The sequence below is a fragment of the Monodon monoceros genome, unplaced genomic scaffold (assembly GCF_005190385.1).
Source record: "Monodon monoceros isolate NGI ecotype Baffin Bay Population unplaced genomic scaffold, NGI_Narwhal_1 Super_Scaffold_16, whole genome shotgun sequence".
In the NCBI taxonomy this organism is placed as follows: Eukaryota; Metazoa; Chordata; class Mammalia; order Artiodactyla; family Monodontidae; genus Monodon; species Monodon monoceros.
In genome coordinates this window covers 54,288,267-54,311,600 of record NW_021703772.1, presented here as the reverse complement: position 1 = coordinate 54,311,600, position 23,334 = coordinate 54,288,267, and the positions used below count along the sequence as shown (strand labels likewise).

The window sequence follows — 23,334 nt, the reverse complement described above, 5'->3', positions numbered from 1 at the left end:
CCTCAGACTCAGGCACCAATCTATGTCACTACAGATTTGTGCACTCTGAACTCTTCCTATAACTGGAATCATACACTATGTGGTCCTTTGCGGCTGGCTTCTTTCACTAAAGTTTTTTAAGGTTCGTCCATGTTGTAGCATGTATCGGTACCTCCTTTTTATTCCTGAATAATATTTCATTGTGTGGATATACCTCATTTTATTTACCCATTCATTAGCTGATGCTCTAACGTTTTATATAGTGTGTTTGCCATTTATTTTTACGGATATGGCATTTATGAAACCATACCTTCCACATAAAGCGTGGCTGTCGAGGTGGCTTTTCCAGCCACAAAGGTGTACCCCGCAGCGTCCCCAACGTGAACATTCCTGATGTTCAGTGAGTGGGTGAGCTTTTTGGTTCTCATCTGGCACCTGTCAGTCGATTTGATTTCCACACCATTCTTTAACCATTTGTAAGAGATGCCTTCATAGTTCACTGTGACCTCAAAGGTAATGGTGTCTTTTTCTTCAGCATTGATGTCCTTCAGCATGGATGTAATCATGATTGCTGCCAAGGGGAAAGGAAATACACCCAGGGAGATTTTGTGTCAATATGACGTGGGTTATGACAGGCACAGAATGAAAACTTGGAATGTTCTTAGTACGTCTGTTTAGGTATCACAGTTCAGAGAGATGAGCCATGATACCTTCCAGGTACCCCTCTACAGGACAATGTCAAGTGACAGGGGGAACAGAAAAAGTAAGAGATAGACAATGGAGCATCTTCATAGGTAGCCTTTCAATGCTACCCTAATCAAAAATTTTACCCAGATGCCTAACTCAGTGTGGACACAGTAGATGTTTCAATCAAGGCTATGGAATAACAATGAGTCTACTGGATATTCTCTCTCTGTGTGTGTGTGTGTGTGTGTGTGTGTGTGTGTATATATATTTGTATATATATTTTACTTACGTGTCACTTTCAGGGTGGCGCTGACTTGGTCATTGCCACAGACAAATGTGTATTCTGCTGAGTCCTCTGTGCTGGTGTTCATGATGATCAGCTGGTGGAGTTTTCCCTGCACCACGATCTTGAACTTTTCACTCATTTCAATCTCCACCCCATTCTTTAGCCACATGGAAGGCACATTGAAGTGGGAGACCTCACACTCAAAGGAGGCAGTTTTGGTCTCAGGTACCTCAATGTTTTTCATGGTTTTTGTAATATGTAATGCTTGGGAAAATCAGAGAGCACTTCAGTTAATATATTTTATTTAAAAAAAAAAGATGGAGCAAACAAACAAATGAATACATGGAGATCACCTAGAAATGCCACAGGGGCTGCCTCATACTTACTCTCCACGAATAGTTTCGCTTTGCATTCCAATTGCCCCACGACAGCTGTATATTCCCCAGCGTCCAAGGGGGAAATATGTTGCAGCATCAGTTTGTGGACCTTCCTTTCTGAGACCAGCCTGTGTTTGTCACTCGGCTTGATCTCCACGTTCTTGTGGAACCATTTCACTGGCACTGTGTCGTGGGAAACGCTAACTTCAAAGGCAACGGTGGCATTTTCCAAGGCAGTCACATCCTTTGGCTTCTTAATGATTTTGACGGCTAATGAGGAAAGTTGAAGCCATTTAGTGATATGGTTAACTTCATGGTAACCACGAGTTGGCTACTTGTAAAGTGTTTCTAAGTCAACTTACTCTCAACGTGCAGTCTGGCACTGGCTCCCAGCCTTCCAAGCTTGAAGCCATAAACAGATTCATCCACAACGGCACAGTTTTTAATTCTCAGAGAGTAAATTGTTCCTTTGACTGAGATAGTGTACTTGTCATTGGATTCCAGCACAACCCCATTTCTGATCCACTGGACACCTTTTACATTAGGGTGTGTGAGCTCCAAAGTGAAAACAGCATCTTGCGTCTCTGTCACCGTGAGGTTCTTCAGAGTCTTCTTAATTTTGACAGCTGAAGACAAATTTATGATTTGTTTAGAAAATAAAGATGATACCATTCAGGTAAGAGAAGTCCCAAATAAGATTGTTACCGGGTCATCTTGCAAAAGAATGGTTATCAAAGAATTTGCAGTTATGCAGCATCTCTAGAGTTTTTAAAAGACACTTTGAGATTATTCAGGAAAACCTGGGTCCAGTTTGAAATGTACCTTGTATAATGTCTTTTCTATACTTGAATGAGATGTAGTTTGCATAGCTGTATATTAATAACTTAATCAATGGATTGGAGAAGAGTGAAAGAAGAATACAGACTGAAAGCATCTAATTTGCTGCTCCACAAAGCTGGAACCTAAGACGTGGCTTCTTCACATTAACTCATAAGCAATTTTGCACCTTGTGGTACACGGCTCAGAAAGAAAGTTTGAGAGTTTATAATGATTTTATGAAATGAGGATTTATGGCATCCAAAATGATTATACCATTTGACTTTTAGAATAACTGTCAAAAATATAATACGATTTTTTAGTGGATAAACCTGTTATTATATCACTGACCTTCAACTTTAAGTTTGGCAGATGTTTTGGAAGTGGCCACCTTGTAGGTGTATTCTCCGATGTCATCTAGTTTGGTGGCAGCAATGATAAGCCTCCTTTTGTGGCCATCAGATTTACTTCTGATGTTTTTACTCAGCGGTAGGTGTTTGTCATCCTTCAGCCATTCTCCTTCGGAATCTGGGTTGGCAACTTCACATTCAAACACAGCTTCCTGGGATTCAGCTACAGTCTGATCTGTGAGTGGCTTGGAGATGGCACCCCCTTTGGAACAAGAGAAGTACAAGTGTGAGTCTTTTAAAAATATTTATACAATAGAAAAATCTTTGCACAATTAATATAAAACATCAAATTTTAAAACATGATTCTGAACATCATGAAATGTCTAATAAAATTATTTTTACGCACTTTAAGAAGGTATCACAGAAACCCCTCATTCTAAGTATGTATCACTGATAACCAGGGAAACTACTGGAATCAGAAAGGTTTTGCAAAGGAAAAGCAACTGTTAAGTTATACAGAACTCTGAGAACCTTAATGTGGAGCACACCTCATGGACGGCCCGTAACACAGTTCCGTCCTCAAAAGCATTCTGCTTAGTCTTCTACGGATGATTTCCTGAAAATACATCTAATATCTGACTGGAAAAAATTTTGCTGAACAAAATGTATAGTCATCAATGTTTCTAGAAGATTAGGGATTCCTATATACTAAAAATCACTGTTTTGACAAATGTCATCTCTTCTACAAAGTTTTCCCCCGTTGGCTCCAGTGCCATCATCGCTGGCAGAAATAATTACTCCTTCCTCAAGTTAGTTGCTAATGTATCTGTCCCTCTCTATATTGTGAATTCCTCAAAAAAAATCATGCCATATTCATTTTTGTATCCTGAGTTCCTAGCAGCGCCTGGCCAATGGCAGGTACTTTAAAAATGTTGGGTGAAATCACATAGAGGCTCATAGTTTTTTCTTGTTTCCACACATTTAAAAACATGTAATTTATATTAAACATATCAAAGTGCAGAATCTAAAATTCTGTTTCAGAAGTTTTTTTCATGGTCAAATCTTTGAGGAAATCTTATAATGTAATAAAGTATAAACCATGAAATTTTCATACCAGAGAAGACACTATTCCCATTTGACTTGCTTATATACCACGGATTGCACAATTTAGTCTCCTCAAAACCTAAATTGTTATGTACCAAACAAATTAATGATGATGCCTAGTTTTTTCTTGACAGTTGGCTTAGACTTTTGATTCTTCATTTTTAAGCTGGTGGCTTCTGCTGAGAATGGTCTACTTCATTTCAAAAGAGACACACAGACACATATATTGAGGTATATTTTTAAAATATTCATTGGGTTCATTATAAAGTATGAAGGGAACAAAGAAAACAAAAGTGAATGAAACAAGAGCAATAAAAAAAAGAAATACGCCTTTACAGTAGGAGAGTTTAAATAAAACTCAGTCCAAACGTTAACTCATCAATCTATCATGTGCAACGTATTGGACTATACAAAGATGAGAAAGAAGCAATTCCACATTTGGGGAGCATCTACTCAGGTGTGGGAAGGTGTGGGAAGAAGAAACGGGGAATAAAACAAGTATATGAGTCAGGGTCATGAAAGAAACACACATAAAGTGATCCTGAGGCTGGAGGATTAAGATCTTCTACAAATGGGAAGATCAAGGAAGGCTTCACAGAGGAGATGGCATTTGAGCTACAACTTCCTGGAAGAACATTTGGAATTTAGGCTGATGGGAATAGTGTCAAGGGTATTATTGGTTTTGAGAACAGCATAAGCAGAGGCAAGGAAGTGGGAAACTGGTGGGAATTTGGGAGGAAATGGCCAATGATTTCTTAAGTTAAAACAACTGCCCTACATAAGAACTTAGGTTAAATGATAAATGTACTAACCTGCCACGATAAGTTTTCCAGATGTCATATTTTCTCCAGCATAAAATATATATTCCCCTTCATCGTCTTTCATCATATTTAGAACGGTCAACTTATATATTTTTCCATGGGCTTCAATTTTATATTTAGAACTGGGATAGATTTCCTTGTCCTTAAAATTCCACAAGACATCAATTCCTGAGTGGGACAGTTCAACTTCCAAGACCACATTTTGGGTCTCTGTACAGGTAAGGTCATGAAGACCTCTGATAATTTTAATTTCTGGGGGGAAAAATAAAATAATCACTTGGTTACTATTATACTGGGAAAATAGAATGCTTAAAATAATACTAAGTGACATGGAACAATTCTTACTTTCTACAGAAAGGTCACAGCTGGTTTCAACTCTGCCAACCATCAGCTTGTAAGGACCTTCGTCTGAAGCATAGGTCCGGTTAATCACAAGCCGTTGCTTAGTGCCTTTGACAATGGCATGCACGCGATCATCAGGCTTGATTTGTTCATCATTTAAGTACCACTTAACAGAAGTCACATCAGGGACTGAGACCTTACATTCGAGCACAGCCTTGGTGCCCTCAAGCACGTTAATGTCTTTTAGAGGTGTTATCACATCAACACCTGCAAAACCACACACACACACAAAAGAATTGTGAATACAAATTTTGTTGGAAACGTGTGCTCACTTCACAGTATACAAGACTATGTAAGTCGCACTCACTGTAGACAGAGACGCGCCCACTGGTTGACAGTCCAAGGGCAGGAATGGTGAAGGAGTAATGTCCAGCATCCTCCTTAGTCATGTCTTCAATAAGCAGCATGTGTGACTGCTTGTCTATCACAATGTGAACCCTGTCGCCCGGCTGCACTTCTTCGCCATCCTTCATCCAGACACCTTCCACCTTCTCTAAGGAGACTTTAACTTCAAGCTGGACAATGTCACCCTCGCAGACTTTTTGATCACTGAGTCCTTGTAGGATAGCAACGGGGCGGGCTGTGAAATATGGGGAGAAAGAAGAATGTTATGATTATTTATTATCAATAAGCCATAGTGATACTCACTGCAGGCTGACAGGAAGGGGAAGGCTTACGTTTCATCTTTAGTTTACAGGTTGTCTTTTTCCCGTCGACAACAAAGCTGTATTCTCCCTGGTCCTCTTTGGTCACATCCTTGACTGTGAGGTTCTGACGTCCACGGCGAGATGTAATTGTGTACTTGCCATTGGATTTAAGCTCCACATCATTATGATACCATTTGCCTTCTATATTTTCCGGGGTTATAATGCACTCTAACTCTCCTGAAAATGATTCTGAAACTTCTATGTCCTGAAGTTCTTTCACAAACTCAATGACTGCACCTGAGGCATAAGAGAAGGAGAAGTTAATTTCCCTGGAGAGTTATGCATCTAGACTTAGGATAGAGAAAATTCCTCGTAAATCTCTTATTCCCCCCGCCCCATACTATCAGGAATATTCTTAATATCTAACTGCTGGACTGAGAAATAAATTGTCAATTAAAAGGAGTTACTTAATTTAAAAATTATTTTTAAAGCACAGAATTATATTTCAATAAAAAATTTAAAAGCAAGATATCAGAATGACCTTGCTTTTCAAAATCCAAATTGTCAGGAATTCCCTGGTGGTCCAGTGGTTAGGACTCAGCGCTTTCACTGCCAAGGGTGCGGGTTCGATTCCTCGTCGGGGAACTAAGATCCCACATACCGCACAGTGAGGCCAAAAAAAATAAAAAATCCAAATTGTCAATATTCTTAATTACCAGTATAAATTCATGAGTCTTGCTATGGAGCTTATATTTAATTCCCAAGTAATTCGTTTTATGAAGTGAAAATTGCATAGCTAATTCTATCACATACTAAGGGTGACTTTAAAACTTAGGAATGAAATCATTATTTACTACCTTCGACAATAAGTTTAGCCGTTGTTTTTATGTTTTCATCTTCGGCAAGTACACAGCTATAGTCTTCAGCATCAGATGTGTCAACTGTCAGGACGGAGAGGAAGTGAACTTTCCTGTCAGAGAGCATCCTATATTTATCTCCTGTGTGAACCTCCACGCCATCCTTATACCATTTCACTTTGACAAATGGCTCTGAGGTTTCACATTCAAATGTTGCCATGGTGTCTTTTTCCTTAGCAACAACATCTTGTAATTCCTGTGTGAAAGTGATCAATTGCTTGGCTATAAGAAAAAGGAAAAAAAAAAAGCACATTAAATTAAATTCACAATTTGGATAATGGGAAAAGAAAATAAAAAGAAATACACTACTGGATATTCATGGATAAATAGAAACAGATCCATCAAATGAAAGAAATTCAAATTACCCTGGACAAGTAAGAATGCGTGACTTGAGGTTTCCCCAGCTATATTGATGGCTTTTACCATGATGCTGGCAGAGTCCTCAGCCGTCACATCTCTTATGACCAGCTCACAGACATTGTCTTCAGGCCAGTACCAGTAGATTCGGTCAGAGCGCTCAATCTTTACACCGTTTTTGTACCACTCACATTCAGGATCTGGTTTCCCCACCACTCTGACCCGGAAGTGTACATCTGATCCGTGGCCCACTGTTTGGCTTTGGATTCTTTCAAAGATTTTAGGAGCCTCCATACTAGGACTTAGTTCAATTTTATCAGGTTTAAAAGTTGGAATAGTGATTTTGCCTTCTTCGGCAAGGGCTTTCTTCTCCTCTTCAGTTAACTCTTTGGTCCAGTGGAGAAGTTCATCTTTTGTCTTCCTTAGAAGTTCTTCATAGGATTCATCCTTCTTACGAGACTTGAGCTCCACAGCAGTAATGGCTTCATAATAGCCTTCCTCAGTCCTGCGCTTGAACTTACTACGCAGCTCTTCTGACTCTTCAGACACTTTTTCATGGGTAATTCTTTCAGCCCTTTTCAACCTCACAATTTCCTTAGTTTCAGTGGTGTCAGCAGGTCTGTCTACCTTTTGTACTTCGAACTGAAGTTTTCCAGGTTCATGTACGTGAAACTCAGGCTTTGGCTCAGGGGCTCGCCTAAGCACAGACCTAAAATCTTCCCTCTGTTGGATCTCAAGCTTCACTTTATGCTCTATCACACCTTCAGGGTTTTCTGCAGTGACCTTGACTTCACCTGTATCATATGATTTGCAGTCCACGATGTCCAGATAATGAATGCCATCGTAGCGAACTCTGAACCTTTTGCTTTTGCGGATGAGCTGCCCATTGAGGTACCAGTTGACTTTGGGCTGAGGGTAGCCTGTCACTCGGCAACGGAATCTGGCGGTCTCCCCTTCAAGTACTCTTGCTGGCTCTGGGAACAAGACAATGTCTGGCTTTTGCTTCTCTTTTTGATCGGTTGTCACACTTGTAAGGGCACCTTCATGAGCCATCCGCTCTAATTCTTCAATTCTCTGTAAGCCTTTCCTCCCCTCAGGCAATTGAGATTCTTCCACGAGACTCTTCTCATCTTTGACAATAAGGGTAGCAGATGTGTGATCTGTTCCGTATTTGTTAGTAGCTCTGCAAGTAATGATACCACTGTCTCTGGAATATGCAACTCCATAATCAAGGCTGCAATACCCAAATTCATTGATCATACGGAGCCTGTTGGCAGCTTCCAGTGGCTTTCCATCATGGAGCCATTCCACCACCATCGTTGGGTCACCAATTGGTGTTAGCCTGCATTCAAAGTGGGCTGGCCCAAAGCGCTTGAGTCTTAAGGAAGTGAGTTTTTTCTTGAAAAATGGTTTCTGTTGTTTCTCTTTGTCATAGAGGTCACCCTCTTCCCATTGCTCTTGACCATATCGCAAATGGAGGGGCTCCAGTTCTGGGGCTGCAATCTCCTTTGCTCTATATGTCCCTCGTGGGATGATTAATTTTCTCTCTGGCTCAGGCTCTGCAAACTCAACTTCAACATTTACTTTGCATCTTGTAGTGTCTCGGCCAGCCTTATTAATGGCAGTTGCAGTGTACCAGGCAGAGTCTTGGCTGACAGTGGAGTCAATTTTAAGGGCAGCTTCTCCCTTGGCTCCTTCAATTCTATTAAAAGTGGGAAAATTAATCATCAGTACAGAAGTAGTTGTGGCTTCCTTGGTTATTGGGTTTGTGTAATGAGCTTAGTTTTATTATTTTTCAAGCAAACTTACCTGATTTTTGGATATTTATGAGGTACAATGATCTCACTGTTTTTCAACCATATGATGTCAGGGTTGGGGTTACCCGTAGCTCTGACTTTCATTTCAAGTCGGGAACCTTCCTTTATGTTGAGATTTTTCAGTTTTTCCACAAACACTGGTTTTACCTGATGTTCCACAGCTGAAAGAGAAAGGTCATGATTCTGAGTAGGGCTGAACTACCTGTTTATAACCCAGGTAATAAGGTAATTTCTTTTTTAATCTTCAGAGCAAATACCTTCCACAGTTAAAATCACTGAAATTGATGATTTTCCTGCCCTGTTTTGGGCAACCACAGTCCATTCTCCAGAATCACTGGGTGTTGCAGGGACAATAATTAGTGACTGGGTACCATCTTCTTTAATGACTACTTTATGGGTATAGTCATTGACAATTTGCTGACCTGTAAAAAAAATAGAGTAAAAAAGAAAACATGTTAAAATAGTTATTTTTAAATTGTTAGGCACACATATAAGCTTATTTTTGTGTTTAATGATTTATGAGCAAAAACTTATACTTACCGTCATGAAACCAGAAGGTCTCTGGCATAGGTCGACCCACGACCTTTAAGTCAAATCTGGCAGTCTGTCCTTCTAAACATTTGAAAGAAGTAGGTTTCAACACAAAGACTGGCTTATACAGTCTCTCAAGCTGTGACTCATCTGTTTCCTCCAGCCTACGTCCAGGGGACATCCGTGCAGGGGACATCCGTAGAGGGGACATTCGTGCAGGGGACATGCGTATCGGAGATCTGCTCACTGAACGTGGAGAGATGGACCTGAAAAAGAAAGGCAAAGCAGAATATTTTCATGAGGCATAGAGAAAACTCAGCAAGACAAAGCTCTTTCTTAATGTTATTTTAGAATTTACTTTGTGTACATATTAAAAGGTACCTCAAACTTGCTGGGATCCAAAACAGAATACATTATTATTGCCCCCAAAGCTATGCTGTTCATTTAGAATGGTCCTTAATGCTGTCTCTCCCTCACCACTGGGTTTAGTTAGTTACCGAACCTTTTTGGTTCAACTACCAAAATATTTCAATAAATGCTGGTTGCTTAAACAACCACGTGAATACATTTATGGAAAAAGAAAAATATACTTCTTTATCCCAGAAGAGGAAAAACATAGAAATTATATTTGAAAAAATCCCAAACTCCACCTATACACTGCAGCCAGATTGGCTTGGGTTGGATTTCAAGTGCTGACACCACCACACAGGCTGGGTGAACTAAGGCAATTTTCACAGGGTCAGGGAAGCTGAGTGTTCCCACTTCCAAAATAGCAATGATAATCCCTCCATGGCAAGGTCGTTGTATAAATTAGGGTAACATATGTAAAATCTGATGTCAAATAAACCTTTATAGCTTTCATTACGTTAGCTACAGCACTGGCAAAATGAATAATATGCTCCACAATGAAAATGCTTTTCTCAGCTTACGTAGGCGCAAGAAATAAAAACTGGGCAACTGCCGGTATTGCGAATGGCAAATATCTGTGCTATCTCAGCCTTCAATTTTTTCTGCCACACAATAGCAATTTGCTACAGAGATATTTGGTGTTTTAAACAGTTTCAATACTAGTCAACACAAATTATCACGAGTCTACCTGATTCTGCTCACTGGCTCTGGTGTGGGTATGTAAGTCGGAGCACTAAGTGGCGCAGCGGGCTCCACATACAATTTCCCTGAGCAAATTGCATTTCCTTTAATATTGCTGGCAAACGCGGTATAGATGCCTTCATCTTCCGGAAGAACAACAGGTATGCGCAGACTAGCTCTGCCATCTTGTAGAAAGTCCATATGGTATCTCTCTCCACGTCTGATGCGCTTGCCATCTTTGTACCATGCAATCTGCAAATAATATCATACATATGTCAATATAATTTAGATAAAATGGTTATCCTGTAACCTATTCATGTCTTTATTGTAGCATGGAGGTATGATCAATGTTTATATTTTACCTTGGGTAATGGATACCCAGACATCTTGCAATGAAAAGTAACACCCATCCCTTCAAGAATTCTGTAATTCTTGACTCTTAAATCAAATCCTGCTTCAACGGCTTCAGATTCAGAAATGTCAACTGCCATCTTTTCTTCTCCGTCTTCTTCAAGAAGTTCTTCTAATGTAGTCTTTATTATTCTGTATTCAATTTCTTTAATAAGTCTCTCTTCAAAGGAAGAAATATGGAATTCCTACGCAGCGAAAAAGATAACAGTTTATTAAAAACATATACGCCGACTGATAGAAATTCCTTAAGAGTATTCATTTCAGAGATAAGGTTTGATTAAAATTTTTAACTGGAAGGAAAATCTAGAAGGCTTTTGTTTTTGCTTGTTTGTTTTTCAGTGAGAATTAGATGGGTCATTGTTTGTTTTGGTTTTAAATCTGCATTCGAGTCATCTTTGTCAGTTCATGCTGTGGTGTCTTGGGTCAATGACATTCTAAGAGTATGGGTTATATATGCGATGTTCATCCTACCGATAAAAAAATGTTGGCAGTAATGAACTTGGTTGTGCTAGTATTTGTTTTTCCTGCTTATATGTAATTCCTATTTCTAAAGTCATATGTGCAACATGTTATGAAGATTAAGGAACCTCGTCAGCAGTGAACCTGGACATGTTTATTGTAGTCTAACCCTGACCTATCACTTGAAAATGAAAATATCAAACAAAAAGAGGGGCATTGTGGGAGGAAAGTATAATGTATGAAGTGATTTACTTGGTCATTATTGTTATACTCACCTGGTCTTCCACAAAAGTTCTGACCATTACAGTATCTTTGGCCATTTTCTTCCTAATTAAGGCTTGCTCTTTTTCATACTCTTTTTCATATTCAGAGTATACATAGCCAGGTGCTATTTCTCCAACTTTAGGTTCTTGCACAAATGCAGGCATTTGTGTCTGGTAAAGCATTTCTTGCTGGGACTTCATCAGTGACTCATAATCAGCTAGGAGTTAAGAACATAAGTTAATTTTTAATGTTCTTATGAAAAAGCCTCCATGCTACTGTTCATTCAAGCAAGTCCTACACCACAGAAAGTTGATAACCAAAAGCCAGATCTGCCAAGTTTTACTATCAAAGTGCTCAGTATAGACTAATTAGATTGAATTTCAAACCCAAACTTACGTTAAGAAGTCAAGGCAGCCACTACTATTGTAGAAAGAATTTTATATTAGTCGTCAGTCCTTTGGGATCAACCCTAGAGGTCTTCCTAATTTGCCATGTGGCTTTTGGCAATTCATTTATCTTCCTGGGTCTTGAGTGCTTTGCCAAATGGGGATAATATCCTAACCCTAAGGAGTTTTGTGCAGCTCAAATGAGACAGAACGTGGATGGTCCACTATAAGTGTGAACATCTAGGCAAAGATAACGGAGACCCACAGATACATTTTGTTTAACCTACATGTTATTACACCTTTTTTTTTCCAAATTACTTATAAATATTGAAAATCCTGATTTCTAGCTTTTCTTTAAAACATCAGAAGCTCCATGGCATGGACATACATACGCTACCAAATGTAAATGTAATGTAAATGTAAAGTAGATAGCTAGTGGCAAGCAGGAGCATAGCACAGGGAGATCAGCTCGGTGCTTTATGTCCACCTAGAGGGGTGGGAGGGAGATGCAAGAGGGAGGAATTATGGGGATGTATGTATATGTATAGCTGATTCACTTTGTTATACAGCAGAAACTAACACACCGCTGTAAAGCAATTATACGCCAATAAAGATGTTAAAAAAAAAAAATCGTAAGCTCTAGCAACACTGAGCCTGGTACTGCATGCCTGGCAACAATGTACTGGAGTTGGGGAGCTACTGCCCCCTTGAGGCAGGGCGTATACTCTCTCCAGTTTGCCACTGTCTGCCTTGCGATCACTAATATCTGTCTGGATCTGGAAGGCAACTGGATTTAGAATCCCTGCATTTTCAAAGGCATTATATGCTTAGAAATAAATGTACTGAAGAGAAACTATTGTTAGAACCTTCGAAGTTTAGCACTGGTATGGTTTTGGAGGCTGTGTGATCTAAAACATTTCCTATACAGCTGAGGCCAAGAGATGGGTCAGATGGGGACACAGTCGGTATCAGAACTAGGATATAGCAACAGGCCTTTTGACAATCACATGGCACTGCTACTTCCCTGCATTTCCATTCTTATTGTGCACACGGAACCACTTAGAATTGCACTCACCTTCTTCAAGCAAGGAGGCAGATGCAGAAGTTTCTCCATGCTTATTACGAATAACAATAGTGTATTCTCCAGCATCATCGGCAAACGTCATCGAAATCACCAGTTTGCACTCGCCAGTTTGTTTGTTGTAACTCACTTTGTATCTTTATGGAAATGAGCAAACAAAAAATTCAGCCATAAGTAACCCTTATGTGGATCTGTGGTATAAAATTCAATGATCCTAAACATGGGACTAATCTCCACCATAGAATATAAGATTGCTGAAAATTGAGCAAAATGCATGAGCATGAGTAATGCAGGCCAATCAAGTTAAAATTTTCATTTTAAATAATAGTAATATATTCTTTAAAATAGATAATAGACTATACTACTACTAGAATCAACTGTATGGAAATAAGGGGCTTCAGTGTTTATGTTAGCAAATGATGAGGCCATTTAAACACTTAGATATTTCTCTTTGCTCATTATTTTGTTCATTGTTTTATGTGAAGAGCAAATGAATAATCAAAACAATAAATTCCTTTAAACATTTCAATATGAAGCCTTTGGTACACTATATTTATTCTCAAGATACGATGGCTACATTTTTAGATTGCTTAAGTTGCGGGAAATTCAAACCTAATTTTATATTCAATTGCAGCAAATTTATTAGCATAGATTTTCATGTATAACTAGCTTTCTTCTTCATTACATGACCCTTTTTCTTTTATCTTTTAGTGGCTTAATTACTAAGCATTTTTACTGAAAGTTGTTTTCCAATCCCTTCTAGAAGAATATGTTGTGTGTGTAAAAATCCACACCACTTTCTCCATTTCACTAGCACTATAAGTGAATCAAAATAGAATATAAAGAAATGCATCTTCCATCCACTTTTGTCACAGAGCTTTGTTTCTCAATAAGACTTCATATGAAAACATGAAGATACCTCAAAGCGCACTATGAAGGCTCCATAACAAAAGAGCCTACCTTTGAGGGATGGTGGGGTAGGTAAATTCTACTTCTCTCTTGGCTTCATATACATATCAGACAAATCACAGAGAACTCTATCATTCAGCCATCAAAATACCTGTATCCAGTGGTTAGAGGAACACCGGACTTCTTCCAGTAGACATGGGGCTTTGGGTTGCCGTCAACCTGGCATTCAAATACAATGCTCCCGCCTTCTACCAGTTTCTGTACCACTGGTTTTGTAATAAAGAAAGGAGCGGCAGGTTCTCCAGGCCCTGCTGGTTCCTCTGTGATGCTAGTATCTGTCATTATCACATCCCTTGATTCGACAAAGCTGGAAAGAGAATTCCCTTCATATTAGCTTCTGGACTGCAATTTGCCAATACGAAAGGAATGAAAAAGCAAAACGGTACTACAACAAAACTCATTAGCAAAAAGCGTGTTACCGTTTCTCTTCTGTGGTAATTTTCTCAGCCACAGCTGTTTCCTTTTCAAACTCTTCTGACACTAGAAGAAGACAGAAGTTTCTCTTGTTAAGTCAGATATTTAGTCTGTTTCATTAGTGACCTCTGCTTAGCATCAGTTAAGTTGACCCCATAATCAACCCCTCAATTCCAAATGGGCGCTCCATTACGAGGTGTACAGACACCGTATGGTGAAAAGAAGTGTCAGGCGACAGCGATGGCATGTGTGGAAGGTTGGTGGGGGTGTGGCCACTGACCTTGCACAGCTAGATAGCAGGATGTGCTGACAGTCCCAGCCTCGTTCACAGCACTGCAAGTAAATCGCCCACTGTCTTCTGCAAAGGCTTCACGAATCATAAGACGAGCAATTCCACTCTGGAAGGTTATCTGGAAATCAATGGAGCTTTCTATTTGGTAGTCTTCCCTGTACCATGTCACTTTTGGGGATGGGTATCCAGAGATGTGGCACTCGAAGGTGACAGGTTCACCTTCAATAACAGTCACGTTCTTTAAGCCCTAAAGAGAGAAGAAAAGGGAAGTATTGATACATGTGCATATTCATGAATCATCTCTATGTGTTGTAACAAATGTGGGGGTGGTTTGACCTTGCACACTGTAACTGTCATAAAATGCTTTCTTAAGATCAAGACTCTAGAAATATTAGTAGAGAAACTCCCTTGGAAATTGGAATATCCCCAATCTGAAATAAATGTAAGGCATTTCCAGGTTCATAGGGTAGAACTGTATTAATACCATATAATAGGGCAACTCTGTACCCTCTGTTTTTTGCTCATATGCAAATCCTGACGAAGCTTGAAGGCTCAGCAGCAGATGCTGCCTCTTCAGCAAAGCTTTCCATGCTACCTTCACCTGGAAGTAACCTAGCTTTCCTCCAGACGCTCCCTCTGTTGAAGTGCTTATCACCTTCTACATTTCATTACGCTTATTTACGTACATCTTCTCTGATAGTAAGACAAAGATTTCAAAGAGGGCCAGATTGGTCTTGCGATAGTGCCGTATGCATAACAGAAACTCATTAAATCTGTTGAATACATGACTGATGGCTGTCACACAGAATTCCCCCTCTCCTTGCCAAATAGTATGTGGTCTTAAAATTAGTACTTGTAAATGCACTCGTGGAATTTTCCAGTTTGAGAAACTGATCTTTGCATAGATGAAAATTATTTGATCAGATATGCATATGATCCAACACAATCAACTTTACTCACCGAGACTAAAGTTGGTGGCGTAACAGGGATTTCAACAGGTGCAGGTATTCTTGCTGTTTCTGTTACCTACAATTTTTACAAAGGATGTTACAAAATGCTCAGGAAATTAGGGGAAGGCTCATAAGCTCTTAGCATATGCAAAATTATAAAAATAACTTGAGAAAAATAGCTCCGACCCACACCATGCTCAATAAAATGAAGTGCAAGCACGGTGATGGAGAAAGGCAGGACACCTGGCTGACCACTTCTGTAGCACAGACCGGCCAAGCGCCTGGCCGTCCTCCACAGGAATGGATCAAGAGACAGTGGGCGCTTCGGTGACCAACCTTGGCTTCACGCTCGTGCAGTACTTCGAAGTGCTCTTCACGGGCTGCGCCACCAGTGATGCTCACCCCGACTTCCTTCTTCACCTCAATGTCAGCTTGACTCTTAAAAGTCTCTGGTGTGTCCACAAAGGGGAACTGGGGTGAAGGGGTGGGCTCTGCTCTCGCTCTAGCCTCAGCGGGCTTCACAGTAGGTGGCTTCACGGATTTGGTGACCTTCTGAGCAGAAGGTGTGGCTGACAACTCTTTTTGTAACGTGGCGATAGCGCTACCAGCTATTGATGCCTGAATAGAAACGGAGTCAGAAAATAAAGTCACTTAACTGTCATCCCAGTCATTACTCGGAACTGCTTTGCCACTAGTATTCCTGGGGTGAGTCTGAGTCTCTTTCCTATATGGTCCCTTTTTTATTGTTCTCATTATCACTTTTATAGTTAATGGAATGTCAGCGATAAGCCAGTTATAAAGCTCCTTGTCATTCCTGCCAGTTTCTAAAATGTATCTGAAAACCTTTCTTACAAAGTTATACTTAGAGCTTCTTATTTTATGCTCTTATCATAAAGGGACTGAAGGTCTTCTAAAACTCGGTCATGAATTTTCACTTAACCATCCCAATGAAGCTGTATTTGAAAATACGACGGTGGGAAATTCAAAAATAATAAAAAATTTAAATACTTGGTTAATTCCTAAGAACTACTTTAAAATAGCACATTTAGGCTTCGGCCACAAATCTGTGTGAAAGGTGAAAATGGAGATGCTTAGAAAAATATCTTAAGGGCTTCCTTACTCTTTTTATTCTATTGCTGTCCATGGTTATTTGGTTTCAATAGTAATTTGAGACTATCCCAAATGTAGGTATTAAACATACCTTACAATCCTTTGAAGCATACAAAGTTTAGATTCCATGCCTTGGGTGTGTAAAGTAAGAACAGTTGTGACTAACACTGAGGGTTATTAGGCCCTGTCAACTTGCTAAGGATTTTACATGTACTAACTTGCCCCTGATAACAGAGCTAATAAGGGGCAGGGACCAGGGTACTTATCCAGGGCTGTGTGATTCCACAATCCAGCCCCACTACCACACAGTACCACCTCTCCATTTTGCTACAGTGACTATACGCACACATGATTTCTCAACGTCTGTCTTTATTATTGGTATCAATTCTCATTTAAGTTACTCTGAAATGTCTCACAGAATGAGGAAAGCTGAACTGCGTAACACATCATCTTTTACAAAATGTGAAAAGAAAGAAGCCTGTATGGATTTGTGTCTTCTCAGAGGTGTAAGATAACCAACTGCTAGCCTAGGCTCACCCTGCTGGGCAAGTTTCAGACTTTAGGGGCTTCTGAGTCCGCCGTGAAAGCAAACAGACATCATCAAAAAGAGGCCCACCTCGGCTTTCGGCAAAGATACCCTACGTCACCCATTAGATACTTTCTTCCTTTGAGCCTAACATTTCTTTGTCAAGCTCATTAACTTCTTACCTCATATCCATGTTCTGGCTTAGGAACAGAAATTTTTGAAACAGTAAAGTGAGGGCTTGCTGTGCGGGGGCGTTTATCCACATGGACTAATCTTTCACTTGTTAGATCTGTAGTTTTCTTGATCTGCGTGGAAATGGAACTCAGTGATACCCGTGTTCACCAGGTGACCACAGCAGTTAAGCTTGCTTTCCTGGGAGCAGTCAGTGGGTCCAGACTCACCTGTGATGATATCTGCATTCCCATTTGATCCGTAGTTGTGATATGAGTCTCAGAAGGAGCGTGGATCACTCCAGGCTTGACTGCTTTAGGGACAATGTGGGGTTCTGAGGCTGGACGTGGCGGATGCTCAGTTACCTTTGTGGCAGACACGTGTTCCTTGTGCTCATACTCCAAAGTGGTCTTCTGAGCATACATTTCTTCAACATGCCCGGGTTCTCTGGGCTCTCGAACTCGGGCCTGGTCTACTGCAGCAACCACTGTTGCTACAGCTTCCGCCTTTTCCCCAACGCCCACCTGCAGACAAGGTTTCCAGAATTAATACTCAGTAATGTAAGTCATGTCTAAAGGCACGATGGGCCGACGGCACCTACGTTACAAAGCTATGTTAATGTCTCCAGAAATATGACTTAGAAATGCATTTACGAATTTAATATTTCACTGATTATTATAATGCATGGACATCTAGTTAGATACACTCTGAATCCTTGCTTAAATAGATTAGACATTAAATCACATAAACACAACATAGGACAACACAATGTGTATGTAAAACAGAAAGGAAGTTTTGAGTTTGTCTAGTACTTTGTCCATGGCAGACAGTCAATTAGCACTTGTGAAATCAGGACTTCGGGGCTGGTTATCTTCATTGATTATTTTTATTGCTGATCATTTAGTCTGGCGTCGGTACAATGATGGCGATGATAACAATGCACTCAATACTGTCACACTCCCATCCAGAAAAATCAGTTGTTACAGAATTGTACAGTCACATGCAAATCTAAGATAACATGAAAACTTGTGAACACACAGGGAACATATTAATTTACTTATGATTCCCTAGGTATAAAAATTTTTTAATCTATTAGAAAGTATCTTTCTTAAAACACATGAATGAAGATACTGTGATGAAAATGAAAGTGTTACATTTGGATTCAAGAGAACAACCTTTCACAGCAAAGTTCAATTTACTATTGTAAGTTAAAGTGAAGAAGGAAAAAGAAATGTTGTTTTCTCATTTCCATGAATCTGATTATCATAAATGGGAACACATTTTGCAAAGGAGTTTCTCTTTTAAAGAAAGCAAGCCAGTTGATACAGCTCATACGTTATTATTCTCTGCAGTACTTGGAAACAGCATATCGCAAAAATCACATCACCATGTCCATCAGTGCTCTTTAAAAGAATGCTGGAATATTTTATTAATGTTCAGTTTTCTTTTCTGCTGCTGTGAATAGAATCTAGATTGCATCTGAAGTGTTTTTCAAGTGTGCTGCCTCTATATCTGTTAAAATTATTCTCTGAACCATTTAAGATATAAATGAGGTGTTTCTGAGACGAAATTGGGCCTTTAGTGATTATAGGCTTCATCCAGTTCTCCATCTAGGAAGCCACAAACAATCTAATTTGCCTTGAAGAATTGCAGATACCATTTTCACTTTAGATTGCATCTTAGAAGAATGCAAAATATATGTGAGGATTAGGTGGGTTAAGTTCATTCTTCTGGTTGTTTCTTTTTTTAAACCATATAGGCCATTAGTTGACTTTAATTTTATAGATGTTTTAAAATGTTAACATCTTCAACTATATACACACACACACACACATATAAATTACTTTGCTTATAGAATGATTACATTTACATTATATCTCATTTGAATCTTTCAACCAGTCTATGAAATAGTTTTGAGTTTTCATTTTACTTATTTTAATAATGAGAAAACTTAAGCTCAAAGAAATTGTCCCTTGCTAACTGACATATATGAATGTTATTCTTAATTTAAAACTTATGCAAAAAAGAATCTTAACTATAGTAAGATATTTTAAGTTGGGGAAGCATCTATATGTTTTTCCTTAGTTAACATGTCAACTCTATATACATATGCTGGTGGACCCATATACTCATTGATGGACAGCCACAAATGAGTAATCTATGCTGATAGCTGCTTTTATTTCTTAGTGGACTGACTCTAATATCCCTCATATTTTTGGAACCTAGATAATCAGGAAGAAGAATTGGACTAGAATTGGAGACCCTAACTCATACCAGTTTAAAGCTGAGAATTCATTTAGAAGACACAAAGAAAAATGTTACTTAATCTGACTTTCCACAACTAGAAGTGCTGACTGTTGCACTGGAAGAACTGGACTGAATCTAATGGTCTCTAATGTTATTTAATCTGACTTTCCACAACTAGAAGTGCTGACTGTTGCACTGGAAGGACTGGACTGAATCTAATGGTCTCTAATGTTTTGTTGATCAGTTAAGCAATTAAATGGAGCAGCAGGAGCACAGAGACTCATTGTGGATGAAAAGTCAGGAGAGCTGATGATGAAATGGGATGAAACAAGGCTTGTCACGTCCACAGCATCAGTTTTCACCTCCTCATGAAAAAGATGTATTTGTTCTTGCTTAATGGCAAATCCTTCTCTAGTTCTTGGCAGTGTTCGCAGATTTTGCAGTGGTAACTATTTCTTTGAGTCTAGACATTTCCTGAGCTTCCACTCTTAGCTAATTTTTTTTTAAGCTAATTTTTAACAACAAAAATAAGACAGTCAAATTTATGCGATTCAGAACAAAAATGTAAATATAATCACTCATGAAGTATGTTACATATTGGAATTTCTGTCGTCAATGAGACTTCTAGAAGGCTGATATGCCATTCAATATTAGACTTACGTAAATGTTAAAAAAGCTGATCTTAAATCGTGTCTTAGAAAAAAAAACCCAAAGATGTAGAGATAGAAAACAGCATTGAGGGAAATACAGACAGGACTCAGTTATGATGCTAAAGAAATTGAAAAACTAGTTGCTAATTCCCAATAAAGAATAAAGTTAGGTAAATAGTTCACCCGGGGTATAGAGTCCTGGGAAGAAGGTAAATTCATGGAAATTTCATAGCCACAAATAGATGCTACAAATAACATTTTTATGGTTGATGTGTATTTACTCTGGTTGGATAATTTCTTCTCTAGATTTTAATATTGCATCTTGTTCAGCTTTAGTGGGAGCTACTACAGCAGGCACCATAATTTTCTCAGCTTCTTTTCTCATCTGATATTTACAGGGAGAAAAAAAGGTAGAGTTTCACATGATGAAAATTATGGTTTTTTTCCTGAAATAAGTCCATACTCTACACTAATATACTGGATTTATTTATTTATACTTAATACTGTACTTCAAAATGTACATCTTTTTGACAGTAAGGGTCATTATTTACTTGAACACTTTTTTTTAAATGTCCATGGAGTATCTTAAAATTAGCCTGCATGCAATCTCAATCATCAACTTCTGGAGAATCTCTAGCTGTTAATAATAAAAAAATGGAAAAGAATAGTGAAGAGATAAGTGAGGAAAGGAATATGTAGTAATATTAACAATAATAAATAATTCAGTTTTTTAGTTTCCAATTGTACATCTAAAAATAAATCAGGTTAATAGTGTCTCATAAGAAATTCTGAGATTTGGAATGCATTATAATAGGGGATTTCACATGAGATTTAGTGTTAATGTATTATAATAGGGGATTTCACACTTGGAATAGCAATAGTCACCTTTCCATGAGTAACTTGGATTTGTTCTTGTCTAGCAGCCATTTCTTCTCTAGTTCTCAGTATTGTTTCTTGTTCTTTGGCTTTAGCAGTTGCAACTGCTATTGTAGACAAGGCAGTTTTCTCAGCTTCCTTTCTCATCTGATTATTATAGTAAAATCCAGGTTTAAATTGTACAGGGCTTCAGATGCATATGGTATGACACTTCCCCCCACCCCCACCCCCTTAGTGGGGATGCAAGACAAGGTTATTCAGGGTTAACTACACAAAAGAAGTTAACTTGCACTGGGCAGTGTTTGTACACACTGACTGGGAACCACAAACCTTAGAAACGTTAACTACAAAAAAAAATCTCCAGATGATTCCTTATATTGCTTTTTAGAAGTCAGGCTAAAAATGCCAATCTTTGTGCAAAGGATAATGGTGAATTACAAATGTTACAGACGAATGAAAATCAAATGTGCAGATAAAAGTAATGGTAAGAAGTCATACATTCACCATGTGGGTTTTAGTTGGGGATTCAAAAAGGAAAATACAGACCAATAATTCATATCACACTGCAGTTAATGGTTTACTGGAAATTAGTTTAAAGATGAAACTTTTCCCATCTCGAATATCTGTATTCACCTTTTCCTGAGTTATTTGAACTTGCTCTTTTTTGGTAGTGATGCCTTCTCTAGTTCTTGTTACTAAATCTTGTTCTTTGACTTTGGGCATGGCAACTATGACTTTAGGTACCACTGTTTTCCTAGTTTCTTTCATTATCTGGTCATACAATAAAAAAAAAGATGAGAAAATGGTCATTAAATTTCATATAGCCTCTAATAAAAGAAATTAAGTCAAAGCTGAGACAGGAAGAATATTTCTTCCTATGCAAGGACGTTTTATCATCTGAGTTGCTTTGATCATCCATACTGTTTCATTGGTAACAATATCAAAATCAGTTCAGTCTAAAAGAAAAAAATGTGTTGAGCAATAAAAGGATGCATTTCTCTTTCTCACCTTATTCTTCTCATAATTTTTTATGACTCTATGACAATAGAGTCATAAAAAAATACCTAATTTTGCATTCTATCAATTGACTTTGACACTGGAGTATTCAATAGAAACATGTTAAATATTAAGGTGAATTATAATATCATATTAGTAAGAATCCAAAGGGAAGTCCAAAAAGTTAGGAATGAAAAGTGGCAGTGAAAGCTAGATAGACAGCAAAAGGTTCCTGAGAGATTCTGAAGTTTTCTGTATGAGTCATAAGAAGAGAAGGAGGTGAAAAGATGATGATTAAGACCCAGGATGAAAATGTAGGTGGCTTGCAAATGGAATGAAACAAGAGTGAATTTCACACCAGCAGGAAGTTTTCACCTTTTCATGAGTTACATGCATTTGATCTTGTTGTGTGACACTTTCTTCTTGAGCTCCCAGAATTGTTTCTAAGGCTGTGGGCTTGGCAGTGGCAACTACCACCATGGATGCAGCAGCTGTCTCAGCTTTCTGTATTGTCTGATTTTCAGAGTAAAATGAAGGTTTGAGTTTCAAAAGGCACAGGAGAAATGGCAAGATATCCTTTCGACATTCGAGAGAATACAGAATGTTCGGTGTTATCACAGTTCCATTTTGAGGGCCTACGCTTGTGTTTAAAACCCAGGAGTGGGCTTCTTTTCTGCCCACCTGCCCCTGAGTAAATTGTCCTAGAAACTGAAAAGGTCTCATCTTTAAGATATGTTGACACATTAGGGAACTTAATGAGCACCCGCTAGCAAATGGCTAGACAACTACAGTTAGACTGAACTCGCCAGTCACCAGCATTGCAATGGCAACAGGGACTTCTATGTCCTTCATTATGCCAACTTGTGTTCCTTTCAAAGTCTCTCACTCACTGTAAGGAGAGGGAATTTCATCCAAAGACCTCTGGCCAGCCTTTTAAGTATATAGTGTTCTAAGCTGGATCTTTTTAAAAAAGTAGCTCTGGGATCAACAAAGAGCTTGAGATTAAGAGAGGCTGGCCAAGTTGGAACAACCTCAATGTCACTGAAATCTACTTGAACATGAAAGAATTCAAAAGTTGCCTCTTGCTAGACCCAGTAAGGCTTGATTTCATACATGGGAGAGAAGTAGATTTTGGTGGTATTGGGGTTTTTCCAACTTGGCTCTATAGCACAAAAGCAGCAAACACTTCTGGGTCACTGTTCATCAACCAGGAATTAGGGCACTTTCTTGAAGAAGTACTGGTCTTCTCTGATGTCTAGCAATTCCTCACTTTCCCTTGATATTTAGTTGGAGTGTTTGTGGCTGGTGTGTGTGTGTGTGTGTGTGTGTGTGTGTGTGTGTGTGTGTGTGTG

General features: G+C 38.9%; 1 protein-coding gene across 1 annotated transcript in view; it reads right to left on the bottom strand.

Moving 5' to 3' along the window:
• Positions 1 to 23,334, bottom strand: part of TTN (titin) — a 277,521-nt gene that overhangs the window by 238,499 nt on the left and 15,688 nt on the right. The window contains exons 11-38 of the mRNA XM_029224548.1: positions 22,358 to 22,495; positions 21,620 to 21,757; positions 20,996 to 21,133; positions 17,444 to 17,737; positions 17,225 to 17,347; positions 15,743 to 16,024; positions 15,417 to 15,482; positions 14,445 to 14,703; positions 14,170 to 14,230; positions 13,842 to 14,057; positions 12,776 to 12,918; positions 11,326 to 11,531; positions 10,543 to 10,776; positions 10,188 to 10,432; positions 9,101 to 9,357; positions 8,818 to 8,982; positions 8,553 to 8,721; positions 6,752 to 8,445; positions 6,327 to 6,608; positions 5,500 to 5,766; positions 5,130 to 5,402; positions 4,766 to 5,029; positions 4,412 to 4,672; positions 2,497 to 2,757; positions 1,692 to 1,955; positions 1,339 to 1,599; positions 956 to 1,216; positions 290 to 550 (exon numbers count right to left, since the gene is read on the bottom strand). Of these exons, the coding sequence (XP_029080381.1) occupies positions 290 to 550; positions 956 to 1,216; positions 1,339 to 1,599; positions 1,692 to 1,955; positions 2,497 to 2,757; positions 4,412 to 4,672; positions 4,766 to 5,029; positions 5,130 to 5,402; positions 5,500 to 5,766; positions 6,327 to 6,608; positions 6,752 to 8,445; positions 8,553 to 8,721; positions 8,818 to 8,982; positions 9,101 to 9,357; positions 10,188 to 10,432; positions 10,543 to 10,776; positions 11,326 to 11,531; positions 12,776 to 12,918; positions 13,842 to 14,057; positions 14,170 to 14,230; positions 14,445 to 14,703; positions 15,417 to 15,482; positions 15,743 to 16,024; positions 17,225 to 17,347; positions 17,444 to 17,737; positions 20,996 to 21,133; positions 21,620 to 21,757; positions 22,358 to 22,495 (7,483 nt within the window). The remainder of the gene's footprint in view (positions 1 to 289; positions 551 to 955; positions 1,217 to 1,338; positions 1,600 to 1,691; positions 1,956 to 2,496; positions 2,758 to 4,411; positions 4,673 to 4,765; positions 5,030 to 5,129; positions 5,403 to 5,499; positions 5,767 to 6,326; positions 6,609 to 6,751; positions 8,446 to 8,552; positions 8,722 to 8,817; positions 8,983 to 9,100; positions 9,358 to 10,187; positions 10,433 to 10,542; positions 10,777 to 11,325; positions 11,532 to 12,775; positions 12,919 to 13,841; positions 14,058 to 14,169; positions 14,231 to 14,444; positions 14,704 to 15,416; positions 15,483 to 15,742; positions 16,025 to 17,224; positions 17,348 to 17,443; positions 17,738 to 20,995; positions 21,134 to 21,619; positions 21,758 to 22,357; positions 22,496 to 23,334) is intronic.